The sequence below is a fragment of the Drosophila teissieri genome, chromosome 2L (assembly GCF_016746235.2).
Source record: "Drosophila teissieri strain GT53w chromosome 2L, Prin_Dtei_1.1, whole genome shotgun sequence".
NCBI lineage: Eukaryota > Metazoa > Arthropoda > Insecta > Diptera > Drosophilidae > Drosophila > Drosophila teissieri.
Window position 1 is genome coordinate 9,388,960 of NC_053029.1, and position 13,300 is coordinate 9,402,259.

At 45.9% G+C, this 13,300-nt stretch overlaps 2 protein-coding genes across 2 annotated transcripts; one reads left to right on the plus strand and one right to left on the minus strand.

Moving 5' to 3' along the window:
* Positions 1–1,202: 1,202 nt before the first annotated feature.
* LOC122626216 (coiled-coil domain-containing protein 34) lies at positions 1,203–2,534 on the minus strand. Its single transcript, XM_043806390.1, has 2 exons — positions 2,082–2,534; positions 1,203–2,017 (listed from the first exon to the last, which is right to left on the minus strand). The coding sequence occupies exons 1-2, from the start codon at positions 2,403–2,405 to the stop codon at positions 1,406–1,408; spliced, it is 936 nt and encodes a 311-aa protein (XP_043662325.1). The 5' UTR covers positions 2,406–2,534; the 3' UTR covers positions 1,203–1,405.
* Positions 2,535–11,029: 8,495 nt separating this feature from the next.
* LOC122625823 lies at positions 11,030–12,894 on the plus strand. Its single transcript, XM_043805874.1, has one exon. It carries the CDS (start codon positions 11,158–11,160, stop codon positions 12,688–12,690), a length of 1,533 nt encoding a protein of 510 aa, XP_043661809.1. The 5' UTR covers positions 11,030–11,157; the 3' UTR covers positions 12,691–12,894.
* Positions 12,895–13,300: the final 406 nt, after the last annotated feature.

The following is a 13,300-nucleotide window of genomic DNA, read 5'->3' on the forward strand; positions in this document are numbered from 1 at the left end:
ATCTGTAAATAATAAATTTATTTTATGAAAAGAGTTTAGGGATTTACATTTTAAGAGATTTTAGGGAAGTTCACATAGTGACGAAGCGCACCTCACGTATATTTTAAGGAATTCCATTTTGACTTTTAAAAGTTAACCATCAAATATTTTAATGAGATTCGAATTATTGTGTATTAAGGATTACTAAGGATTTATATTATACATTTTAAAGGCAACCTAATTGCCATTGTTTGGATCAGTGAAAAGGGGAATTTACTGCATTAATGTGCAGTAAAGTGTGCACCAAGGTTTATATTTATTACCTTCAAGCTCAAGCTAATCAAAATCTAAGCATATGTCCCACTGTGGGTGGGTCGCCGGAGACTTTCACATACTTGTGTCATTACTTCAATCACAGTGCACTTTCCCTGCAAGTGTGTATGTGTGTGTGTTCGTGTGTGTGTGTGTGCGGAGTCATGCGTGTGTGAACTGGAAACCGAACCAACGTTGACCTCATCAAAAGGATTTCCAACGTCTTTTCGGTCTTTTTGTTTGCCCGACTGGACCGGCTGGCCTTTGACTTTGCTGCAGGGGGAGCTTGGAGCTTGGAGCAAGCCGAGTGTTGGTGCTGGGAAACTGTGCAAATGAACTTTAGGCCTTTGGCTTTGTTTGTTTGCATTTCGGTTTCCCACTACCACTCGCACTCCCACTCCTACTCCTACTACGGAGTTGACCGAGTGCCTGTGTTCCACTTGATGCGATGCTACCTACCTAAAACATGCTTTATTTTATTTTGGAACAATATAATTTTGTAACTTTTCAGACGCACACACAGGATCAGCCACAACTGGAAATCTAATGAAAATGGGCAAAGCTTTTACACCATTTCCTCGACGTCGTCTGCTCCTGCAGCTCGTGTCCTGCCCGAAAATGTATCTTGTCCAACAACAATTGAAATCTTATTGAGTGCTCTGTCCTCTGCAGTCCTGGATTCGATTTTTGCTTACCTCCTCTCCTTTGTGTTTTTCTTGCAAATTGTTATTTGCTATGGTAAGTGCCCCCCTCCCCCGCAAAGTTGCCCTTGCCCTGCTTTTCGTATTGGTTTACAAAATTGGTTAAACTGTGTATTGGTGCAATTGTACGAATTGACTTTTGAATTGCTTGAAAACAGGCTTTGACCATTCTACGTCGGAGGCAAAGATTATAACGACCAAACATTTAGTACGTTGCAAAATATATATTTTAAAACACATATGTATTTATGCAGGCTGAAATGATAATCGTTACTAGGTAAGAGGCCTTGCCTCGAAATTAGCCCACATTTGGCATGGATATTGGTATGGATCTATGGATAAATATATTTCTAAGCAATTTCTGGACAATTGGAGAATGATCGCATGCACACATGACATCTGAAGGGAGAGGACTACATCTGCGGCGGTTTCGCTGGAACCATCCATGGAGTGGGGTTCATGTAGAGCTGGGAGACGGTGCCTCGCAGTGAGTCCATGCCCTGATTGAGGGGCACCGGCTTGGGCTTGGCGTCCACGTTGCTCATCCACTTGGACCAGGCTGCCTGGGCGAGTTGCCGGCGCTGTTCCTCCTCGAAGGCCTTGGACAACATGGCACGTCGCCGCTCCTCGCGCTGCGCCTGCTGCTGACGCTGCTTCTTTAGCCACCAGTCCTCCACGACCCTGCGGATCTCGTCCTTGGACACCTTGCGAATGTATCTGGGTGCCGTCGAGGAGCTCCGCCCGGATCCCAGCGAGCTGGATGCGGGCACCAGTGGATTCTTGCGCAGAGCTAGGCTGGCCTTCATGGTCGCCTCCTGGATGTGGTTCTCCAGCTGCAAGTTGGCCGCCTGGCGGCTCTTGTCCTTTAGCCACTGGTCGTAGCACATACTGGCCAGCTGCTTGCGCTCCTCCCTCTGCTGTTGCTTAGAGTTCAGCTCCTCCCTGATCCGCCGCTGCTTGTCGAGGAGCTGCTGCTGCTTGGCCGAGTACCAGTTCTCGTAGGCGGCCTCCGGCTGGCGGTCCACCTGAGTAATGTGGGACATTATAATTTTATATAACACTCATAGGCGCTCTGTATGAATCTGCTACCTTCATTCCCTTTACGTGTCTGAGATAGTTGAGGGAGCTGTCCGGAGAGTTGAGGCACAGCGATGGCACCAAGTTGCTCTGGTTCTCCAATCGCTTGAGTCCGCCGGGCGACCAGTCACCCGTAGATTGAGGCGAAGGACTTCCACCGTCGTCCTTAAAGAAGTACGTGCGTGTGGTGGTGTTCTGGGCGGGCGAACTCGGCGAAGACATGGAGTTTGCTGAGCCTCTGGATGACGAGGAGTGCGCAATGCGAGTCCTGCTGGCAAAGATCTCATCCCGCAGGACGATTTGTCCAGAGGAGCTAACGTGGCCACAGAATGCCATTTTCCGAAGCTGTTTGTAGAGGAACGTGTGTGAAGAGAGTGAGAGCAGTAAACACACTGTTGAACGAAACAATTTTTAGCTTTTCTATTTTTCAACCCGATTGTCAAGGCTCGAAAGTGTTACTGAAGTTACTGAAGTGACTGAGTTGTTTTCCACCCACTGCTGGGGGCGAAACTCGCAACACCCAACTCGCCACTCGCAAAAAAGCGCTCGTCAATTCGAGCCGTGAAAAGTTTGTCGCTGCCCACTGTCGAGCAATTAAACCTGCAGCCCGGCCAATTGCGCTTTCATATGCAGCGGAAAATTGTAATTACAATGCCGGCCACTGCAACAACAACGAACAACGCACAACAACAACCAGCTGGCGTATATAAAGGATGTAGTACGCGTGCCTTGGCGATGACGTCGCGGCTGACGGTGTAAACCTCAGTTGCCGACACATCAGTAAATGGCGGCGGCCCATTGACATTTCCGCTGATTACTTTATGGCCGAACACATGTACACGGACCTTCGCAGCCGCAGTGCATAACGCTCCGACGCCTGTCGCAACATGACATGACATTTCGACGCCCCACCACCCACCACCCACCATCGCCCACTGCCACCTCGTGTGTCCATGAATTTTGGCCATCAACCCGTCGTGGGTCTCATTTTGCGAAGGGTATAATTACTTTGTAATGATACTCGTTTTACTTTCCACCGGCGAATGTGTAATATAAAAGGTTCCATCAGTTCTGTTTACTTGGCCCACAACGTCGAGTTGAGCAGCCTGCCATTTTAAGGCTCCGTAAAAAGTAAAGCGATCGCAATATGATGCACACTGCATGCAACATCGCAATTCGGCGAGAGTTTCTTTAAGCAAAGTTTCAATGATCCTTGTTGAACTTTCTAAAGTTCCAGAGAGGTATATCCTTAGGATACTTAGCTTGTTGCTTAGGGAAGATATGAGATGAGAGCAATTGATCACTTAGCCAAAAGCTGACCATGTTCAGCGGTCATCACTTTCGGTGGACGAGACGCACGGTGGCAAATTTAAGCGCAAGGACACACAAACTCATATGCTCAATTGACCCGGCTGACACATTCGAAAACAAACAGGCGATGCGCCGAACAGCGAAAATCTCAAAATGTAATGACAGGCTAATTATGCGTGCAAATGGTTTATAAATATTGTATAATGCCCGCGTGACCCTGACTTCAAGGTGGGTGGTTGGGTGGCTGGGTGCCTTGTGGTGGGTGGTGTGCTGGCCAGGAATTCTGACACGTACCTGAACTGAACTGAATGGAGTTCCAATGCCCGCGGCAGTGTGTGCATTGTGTGCAATTCGGCCTTTTGACTGTTTGTTCGGGTGATCGGGTGTGGCGGTTGTGTGAGTGTGTGTTTTGCGCATCGCTGATTGCATTGCGGTTTTACGACTTCATTATTGTTAATTATACGCCGCGTTGGCAGCCTCCAAAGCCTCCTCCGCCAAAGCGTTTCGCGTAGAGTCCTCTGCGAGATGGCCCATACCTCATGCCCCTTATGCCCCATACCTCGCCGTGTGGCAGCTGTCGAAAAAGGTGAACGAGTAAATTCAAAATTATGACATTGCGGAAACCACAAACTTAATTGGGCTTATGGCAATGGGCCGACACTGAGCCAACTAATTTCTCACTCCGGTGTGCAGATTATGGATTGTGAGTGACCTGTGGCCACTGATATTCCTATGCACTGGTGGGCAAAATACATGTGAGCTGTTATTTTTCCTCAATTTATTTCTGCACAGATGGTTGAAAGCCAATAGTATGAAGTGAGACTGATCTTATTGGTGCCAATCAATCAAGGCAAAGCTGCATTTTTGTTACAATATTTACTTTTTTCGTTGAACTCTAACCTATTTGAAATAGCCAGATTCAGCTTTGAATATGATTCATTTTTTTCAATACAGATATTTTGCAAGGCAGTGCATTTTTAAAAAGAAAAGCATTTGAAAAACCCATGCAGAATTACCACTTATATTTATACTATGAAGTAGTAACTTCTTTGGTTCATTTAGTCGTGGTGGCTGAACATTCATAGAACCGAAAAGAGCTATAAAAGTTGATTGATTTAAGCATTGCCAATTTTTCCTTTCCTCGGTGCCTCATTTAGCAATAATAGCCTTGATACATTCCGCTTCCATTCGCCTTGTACGTTGCTGCATATCTTGGCTATCATTAAATGTCGTAAGCCGAAATGATAATGCATAAATGTTAACAAATTTCACAGCATGCCAAGCACACTTAACTGCCCCACCATCCCCGATACGTCCATACATACATACTCATGGCTTTCAACATCGGATTCATTTTACATGCATGGCAATAGACAGACAATGGCAGGATGCCCCGACACGCCCCCTTTGTCCTTCGGCTGCTGGGATTTGATTTGAAAATTGTAAATGCGGTCACGTATGTTATTATATCAAATATCTTTCATGGTTATGTTTAGATGCTTACATTTCTTGCAGCCATCTCACTCACTTTTCCCTCTCGCTTTCGGCCTTCAATAAATTGACTTTTGTATTCGCATTTTGAAATTGTCGCACATGGAGCACATACATACATATATATACTAGTATATTCAATGAATACACACACACTTTGCATCTTGTGCGTTTAAAATGTGCAAAATTTGAATTTATATTGGGGTTTTCGTCTTCCTGTTGGCCACACTATATAATTAAATCATTTTACGACATTTCAAATCCTTTAAGGCTAATCATAACATGAAAGCTTATTATGGCTTTGACTAACAGGCTTAAATTCTGATTGCCATCGCAATCAACTTGGCTTGTACCTTTGACCTTTGGCTTAGTACACTGCAGAAAATGTTCGTGCTTAGATCAAACAAGTGATTGAGGGGAAAGGTTTTGATTATTTATTTAAATGTGTAATAGCACAACTCTTTATTATCAGAAAACTATTAATATATAAAACCTTCATATACATATCACTAAAAAAGTTATCTATGCCCTTCCGACAAAATTGAATTCCTTTAAATATTGAATAGATTAGCAACTGCTATCTGATAGTCGAAACACCCGATTGAAGCGCTCTATCTTTTTTAAATTTGAATGGCTGGCACACTAAGGCAACTACTTGCGAGAACTGCTCAGGTTATTTTAAAGTAAAATAAGCCGAGCCAGAAGCTCACGGCCTCTTCGTGACGATTCCCTCGAGAGTGGAGGCAAATGTGCCTATCATTGCTGCATGTCAATGCTGGCGAAATGTATCTTTCACGCTCAATTTATTTGTAATGATGTCGACAGCAGAGCCTCTGTGGGAAAAGCCAACGGTGGCAAGAAAATGCTGCACAAGTAGATGGTGGGGCTGGTAAAATGGTGAGGAAAAAAAAAAGGAAAACGTACGGCGGCTATGGCACATTAGTGGCGCCACGAAAAATCCCCAATCATAAAGTGAGCGGACTCGTGGCAACTTTTCGCGAACGCATTTTTCATGTCGGAGTCCTTGAGTCCTTGGGCCAAATGATATCCCTGGGGGCGGGACAGTGGGCGGGGCCGGATGAAATAGCCGCATGTGTAGCTCTAATGAAATAAACATGTTTATTAGATACAAATGCGAGTCAGAGGGCCTGGTTTTTTTCGTTTTTTTTTTATATTTGAGCCATTGCGGTTGCTGTAGCCTTTTTTTCGATGTTTACAGTGCGTATGATTAATATTAGAAGTAGCCGCCTTGCACCTGTCCGCTTTGTAATTAATTGAATTATTTTTCTCAGGACGTGTAGAGTGGAAGCGGAGAAGCAGCAGGACACAAAAAGCACAGCCAGTCCGATGGAATTATAAATTCAAGGGGCATCAAAAATAGCGGAAATGCAATTAAAATTGTGCAAGCTTCACGGCACCCGGCAAAAGTGTCGGTCTGTGAGTGTGGCTTAGAAAAATTACCAACAGCTACTTAGACAGCAGCATGAAAAGCGTAAAAAGCATAAAAAGCTGCACAACTTCACCGGAGTCCTGCAGGCGAGCTGAGAACCATATTATGCTTAATTAAGCTGCTTTCTCCGCCCTTTTGCAACTTCGATGCTGGGTAAGTGCGGCAGGAAAAGTGGCAGGACCAACAAGGTGAGGATTAGCCAAGTGCCTCGGCTTAAACTGTGGAATAGTGAGTAGTCAAGTGGAACTTGTGATATTTTAAGAGAGTAGTGAGTGCTGGAACGCTTTCGAAGATTGAATCTACCTCAAGTCAAATCATGAGTATAGTTCATATATTTTGGTCTACGCACGTAATTTATATATTGCCTACTCAGTAACATATAAGTATCATCATATAATACTAATACTGCGCAGGGTAAATATTATATGTGCATTGCAATCTTGTATTTAATTAGTTGATCAAAAAGCTTCCGTCAAATAGCACTTACATCGCAATTGGAAACAAGCAAATCGGTTTAAGCTATTAAAATTAATCCATTAAAAATAAAAAGGGCAAAGGGTAAATAAAGCTGAAGGGCAGGCAGCTGCAGGTAGCATTCGCCGAGTAATCGTATCCATTCAGAGCGGCATGCTAATGAGGTTAATGTTTGCATTGAACCCAAAAAATGGCGAGTGCCAGCCAAGCCATCCCAACCATCTCGTCCTGGCCTTCTGGCCTCCCAGCCTCCTTCTGGCCCCCGCATCCTCGTTTTTTCCACCGGCTGCCATCATAAGCGAATCGTGGGATTTTGAAATGTGTGTGCAGAAAGAGTCGGGCAAACAAACGGACAAACAAACAGCAGGGGAAGACTTGAAGAGACCAACTAATCAAGGTAATGAAATCAGTTTTATTTCAGCTTATTTTCTCTTTTTTTCCCAACCCCAGCATCCCACGGAACGAGGCCCACAAACAAACCTCCAGCAGTGAAAAGTGTTCGCCAGTGGGATTGGGGCTTTTAACCCATCCCCATCCCACTATCGTCTGGCATGGGGCTCCCTCGTGGTTTATCATTTGACTGTCTGTTTGGGGTTGCTTATATTAGAAATTAAAATATTACAAATTCTTAAAGCGAGCGAGCAGTTGCTGCATTAGCCAGCTTAGGGTCAATGCTAAACTTCTACATAGATCAATGCGCTTTTATGTTCAACTTAAAGTCACATCAAATAAACACATAAATATCTAAGAAAAAGGTGATTGTAATATATATGTTGTCCTGTTTACATGGACGTTCTACATCGTTCACATTTCCAAATTGGTTTCGGTTGGTTAAAGAGTCGCAAAATTTGGTTGTTAAACTCCCACCAAATAGACTCTGTTTTCTTCTACAAACTCTTACTATTCTACCATCTCTCTGTTGAATTCATAGCTCGAACTACACTTGTCACACACACTACTTTTCCGCTCATGAACTGCTGATGGCTGAACAAACTTGCAACCACTATAAACTTTAAGCCACCGACACACATTGAGTCTGGGACTCAATTTCGCTCGACAACAATCGGATGGAGTCCGTTGAGCAAACTTGCTCCTGCTCCGAATCCAGCTACTCCTGCTGATCCTGATACGGTCCTCATGCTTGTTTCACATTTCCGCTTACTTGAAATTATTAATTACCGAAATTCCAGGAGACGACAACCATCTGGACGAGTTTCCCTGCCGGTCGGTCGGTCGGTCGGTGCTTGGGAAATCTTGTCAGCAATTCAATTAGTGGGCACTTGCATTTATCTTATTTAAATACAGCATACTTTCCCAATGCCGCATGCAGTGCAGGTGAGTGTGTGTGTGTGTGAGTGTGTTGGTGTTGTGATTGCGATGGTGATTGTATTGGTGTCGCCATGGAAACGACTAGGACTCGAAGGACTGGAAGCGAACTCGTGACTTATGCAGTGACGCAACCAATTACGGCTTAGGGGCAACTGTAACTGCAACTGCTGTCTCGCCGTCTTCCCCACACCATCTTCTATTCTCCATAGTCCTTTATCCTTCGTCCTTCGGCTTGCATATGGGTGTGGGAGTGGGTGTGTGAGTTGCGGCTGACTGTGTCTGCTCGGTGTCTGCCTTCTAACCCGACATGCCCACAAAAACTATGTCAAACGAGTCTCTGCGAGACACTCAAAATCCGGCGAGTGGAATGCGATTTTTTGGCTTAACTACCGCTGATAAGTCGAGGCAAATGCCGCAGCAGCGATTGTTCGAAAGTTTCTTAATTAAATATGATGTGACTGCCAGCCAATCATCAAGCCATGGTCAGATATAATTGTAGTTGGGAACTTTCTTCGCTGCTGTTGTTGACATCGAGAGGGAGAGATGTCAACCAGACTGCAAGCTTGTTGCTTATACATATCTCAAACTAGTAAGTCACACCTTTTACGCTTTATGGAGTAATAGTAGATTTAAAACACAGAAAATGGAACTAGAATATGAATGAATATAGGCTACCAGCTACTCCTTTGCAGTTAAGAATTTAGATACAATTGCTTATACAAGATCCCTATTCAAGCTCAGCTTAAATGATTGTGTGACTGAATTAACGAAAATATTTCAGTGACGAAACTTGGCCAAGCCACTTAGGTAAATTGGCCAACCAAGTTCGTTTGCAGGGGTCGTCGCAATTTATTTTCCTCTTCACAGGTCCTGTTTTTGTTTGGGGTAGTTACTTATCTGATTTGTTTGCGGTTGTGTGGTGTGCGTGAGCTGCCAAGAAATTGACGACGTCAATGAGGAGACCCAGATTGGGGTGGAAAGATTGTCAATGAGTTTTCAATTCCGTCTGGCAGCTTCGACGTTTTAATTAGGTAAAATCACCGCAGATCACAGTTGGAGCTGTTGGATTAAATAACTTTCAGTTATATTTTCATCGACTTTAATACGCAAATCGGCGAGTAAACCGTAAAGCATTTTTGTTGAGAAATTTCAAACATTTAATAGCAATTCTTACGACACAAGTTTTTTGTTTAATTTATTGCCTTTATAGAAACGTTTGCGGGTTATGGGAAAAATGTTTCAGTTGACAAACAGGCAAAATTAATCAGTTCAATTTGATGCTTCATTGATTAAAAAAACAATCCCCAGTGGCCACATCCCCACGTCATATTCATGCACTTAATTAAATTTGTGGCTGGCGAAAGTGAAATGTAACGACATTCGACGGCGGAACGTGAAATGTTTGTTATTAGTGTAAACAACATTTCATATATGTATGTATGTTTTCAAATGGAAGTAGACTCGCCTGGCCAGTCTGGCAGTGGGTCAGAGGTCACACATGGCGGATGAAATATGCGCCGCACTGGCCACAGGTAAAATTGTCACGTTTTTAATTAAACGAACGCCAATAATCAATGGCTCGTTCGTGACAATAACACGGGTTAAAAATATAATTAAAACTCGAAATAAAACTTTTATTGGCTGCGTGCGTGAAATGTGTAACAGAGACATTTCACAATGGCTTAACCACTTGTCGGATTTGCATCATTCAATGCAACAGTTGGCTCCGTCAAATCACAGAACATTATAATCAAACAAAGGGTATCTGATAGTCGAGAAACTCAACTTGTATACAACAAAAAAGTTTAATACTGTATTCTTAGCTCACGATAATTAATCGATATTGATTTCAAGCCAGAGCACTTTCCCTGTTTTTAAAAACGGCTTTAAAGCAGCTCTATCTTTGACCTGATTCTGGAAATGTAGCACTGAGAGCCTATTGTAGACGACACACGCAATCACACACCCAGCCACGCCCACTTTTGACAAGTCATTTGGCAGCTCGTTGAAAAAGGGGCCAACTTAATTGTGTCACCCACCTTTCAGCCTTAATTTGAGAGCCAAGACGATGGCGAGCGACGATACAGCAATTAACGAGGTACAAAATCATTTCATTGTGTTTGCCAAACGCTGCGACCCAAAGCCCCCAAAAGCCAGCGGCGATAAGTTTTTTTATTACACCTGAGTGGGGGCCCACTATCTCCATGTGTGTGTAAGTATGTGTGAGTGTGTGTGTGTGCCAGGACTCATTAAAAACGAAAGAGACGCTCATTACCTGGCCGAGAGCAGACAGAGAAGCGAACGAACGCGCCGCCCTCATAGGACAACAAACGATTTTTGAGCCGGCGACTTTTCGCCTCAGCACCCAAAAACCCCCCGCCCCTTGCGGAATGTGTGGTGTACGTGGATGAGGATGCGTGTGGTGTTGGGTTTTAATTACCTTCGGTTTCACCCCCCCTTCGCCGCCGTTCGGCTCGTTGTTTAAGTAATTGTTTGCCATTAGTTAAAATGTTTTCATTTCGCACTGGACTCGAGCCCCGTCCGGAGTCCGGACGCACATGTGAGTTCATGGAGTCCATGTATCCATGAAGGTATCTGGTGCTGGCGGAAAATATAATATTTGTAACCTGTCAGTAGTTTCTGTTTTTTAGTTAAGCGTATTAAACAGAATGCTCTTATAATTTACTCTATCAAAAAAATGTAATTGTAGACTAACGGAAGGTTTTACAAATAGTTATATTACAAAGTTATTTAATAATTAACAATAGAAAATCAAAAGGAGCCCTGGAAGAGTTGCGCAATGGCACACTTATATAGAAAAGTTGGCTTAACCTAAGTGGAATATTTTCCTCTATTTTCCGACCCTAGCAATCTGTGCACCCATGCTCTGCTCGTCGGAGTGTACATTTAATGTTTCAGCAGTCTACAGACACGAAGCCGACACGACATATCGTCTCGAAAACTCGAGAGAAATCCTTTCCGAACTAATTCCCACATCCCCACTTTTGTCGATCTTTCGCAGACTTTCGCGGAATGGCCTTTGTAGCGCGTCGGAGCAGCGATGGCACTGTGGTGGATCGCCAGCAGGTGTCCAGTCGGGGCACCGTGCGTCCACTTTCCCAGTCGGACATCAGTGACGAGGATTCGGAGTCGGGCTATACTAACCGCACCTATGGGGCACCCACTGTGAGGTATGTTGGCCAGGGTGACGATCAGGACGCGGTGGAACCACAGCCGGAAACGAAGAGCCAAGCTGGAGAGGATTTCGGGGATGCCGACAACCTTCAATTCGAGGATTCTCTGGAGGATAACGCCGACATCTCGGACAGCGAAACGGATTCCATTCTGAGCTTCTGCAAAGAACTGGACGAGGACGAGGCCAACGATGCCTTGCTTAGTGGTATGGTGAGTTTCGCAGGCGGAAAACCGAAAGCTGTGGATGAAGTGGAGGCAGAAGATGTGGATCAACGGGACATGGGCATGAACAAGGGGGATGAGGCAGCTGCCACGGACACGGAGACCGTGATGAACTTCGATGCGCAGAGCCTGAGCTCCTTTGGCAGTTGCACGCCCACGGTGACGCAGCGCGGCGAGGCCGTCGACAACTTGGACAATATCAGCGGCAGGACATTCTTCAAGCAGGACGAGCTGGACAGCATCAGCAGCAAGACCTTCTTCAAGGAGGACAATCTGGACAAGCTGGATGCGCTGAGCAGCAGGACCTTCCACAAGCAGGCCTCCTTGAAGGACAAGAGGAAGCACACGCCCTCGTACCACGAGGCGGATCTGGGCCAGATGTCCAGTCGCACATACGACCTTAGCAACTCGGGCAGCAACCGCATCCACGACGGCTCCTCGATGTCCACCTGCAGCTGGTCGGACATGTACCGCGGTGCCCTGCAGCCCGCCGATGGACGCAGCCGAGTGGTGCCCTCTCTGAGCCTGGCCAGCGCCAACTCGAACTCGTCCACGTACTGCAAGCAGCTGGAGGAGACCAAGGAGCGCCAGGGCTTTGAGGAGTGGAAGGCACAGAAGGAGGCCCAGAAGCAGAAGAATCTGCTGGCCGCCAAGCAGGAGCGCAAGAAGCGGGAGGCGGAGGCGGCACTGCAACAGGTGCGTGCCCAGGAACGCTTCGAGGAGTGGCGACGCCGCAAGGAGCAGCAGCAGCAGCAACAACAGCAAAAGCAGAAGAAGGCTTCCGCCGCCAGTGCGCCAGGTTCGGGCTCCGTTTCCGGCTCCAGTGCCGGTCCTGCCAGAAAGGTCCTGCCGCCGGAGCTAACACAGAAGCGGCTGCAGGAGTGGGAGCGCGTCAAGAAGGAGCAGCAGCAGTTGGAAAGGGAACGCCTGCGCAGACTGCAGAGCAACAAGCAGAAGCTGGAGGACGAACGGCGACAGCGCTCCCAGGGCGCCTGGCAAAACTGGATGAAGCACGTGGACAAGCGGCCCAAGCCGGTGCCCCTCAACCAGGGCTTCGACACGCTGCGCGGCACCATTTCCAACATCTACATTAACCCAGTGCAGTGGGTGTCCAACATCGATCCCCAGGATGCGGGGCGCAGTCGTTAGAGTTCCTTGGAACATTCTCTCACATTCGTTAGTCCATCGCCAAGTGCATGCAACATCTATGGAGACAGGAGGAGATAGCCTCGGTTGCTGGGCCAGCAAAATGAATTTCATTCTACTACACATTCTACACGACTTTTGATTAGTGGCGGTGGATCCCACTTTGTTTTACCTTCTCAAGTTACTCAATAAACTCAGTAAACAAGATCAGCAGCTTTAACTACACTTTCTTCCTTCATATTATTATCATATTTGTGGATAGTGCGGTGCCACTAAACGAAGCCCTTTCAGGAAGGTTTATTAACAGCCAGCTCGTAACGATAACCTTTGACCCGGGTATGTTATGGCTATGCCCCTCCACCTCCCTTGCCACAGAGCCCAAGGACACTGCACTTCCTGGTTGGCCATTCTGTGCCTTTATTCTGGGCACCATTTCCGTGTTTGTTTCAATGCCCATCACCCACCCATCACCCACCCACAATTGTGTGCGTTTGTGTCAATTTCTGTTTTTATTATTTATTTGCCCGGTCCATGGGGAGTCGGCAGGTGGTGGAGCAGGCTTAATTAAGCTTTTCTCCACCCACCCACGGCCCAGTTTTATTTATGCAATTAA

Excerpts from the sequence above, each read along its gene's own strand:
- LOC122625823 (XM_043805874.1), top strand. The coding sequence starts at position 11,158 with ATGGCCTTTGTAGCGCGTCGGAGCAGCGATGGCACTGTGGTGGATCGC.
- LOC122626216 (XM_043806390.1), bottom strand. The coding sequence starts at position 2,405 with ATGGCATTCTGTGGCCACGTTAGCTCCTCTGGACAAATCGTCCTGCGG. Across the intron at positions 2,018-2,081 it reads GACACGTAAAGGGAATGAAG|GTGGACCGCCAGCCGGAGGC; the intron begins GTAGCAGATTCA and ends CACATTACTCAG.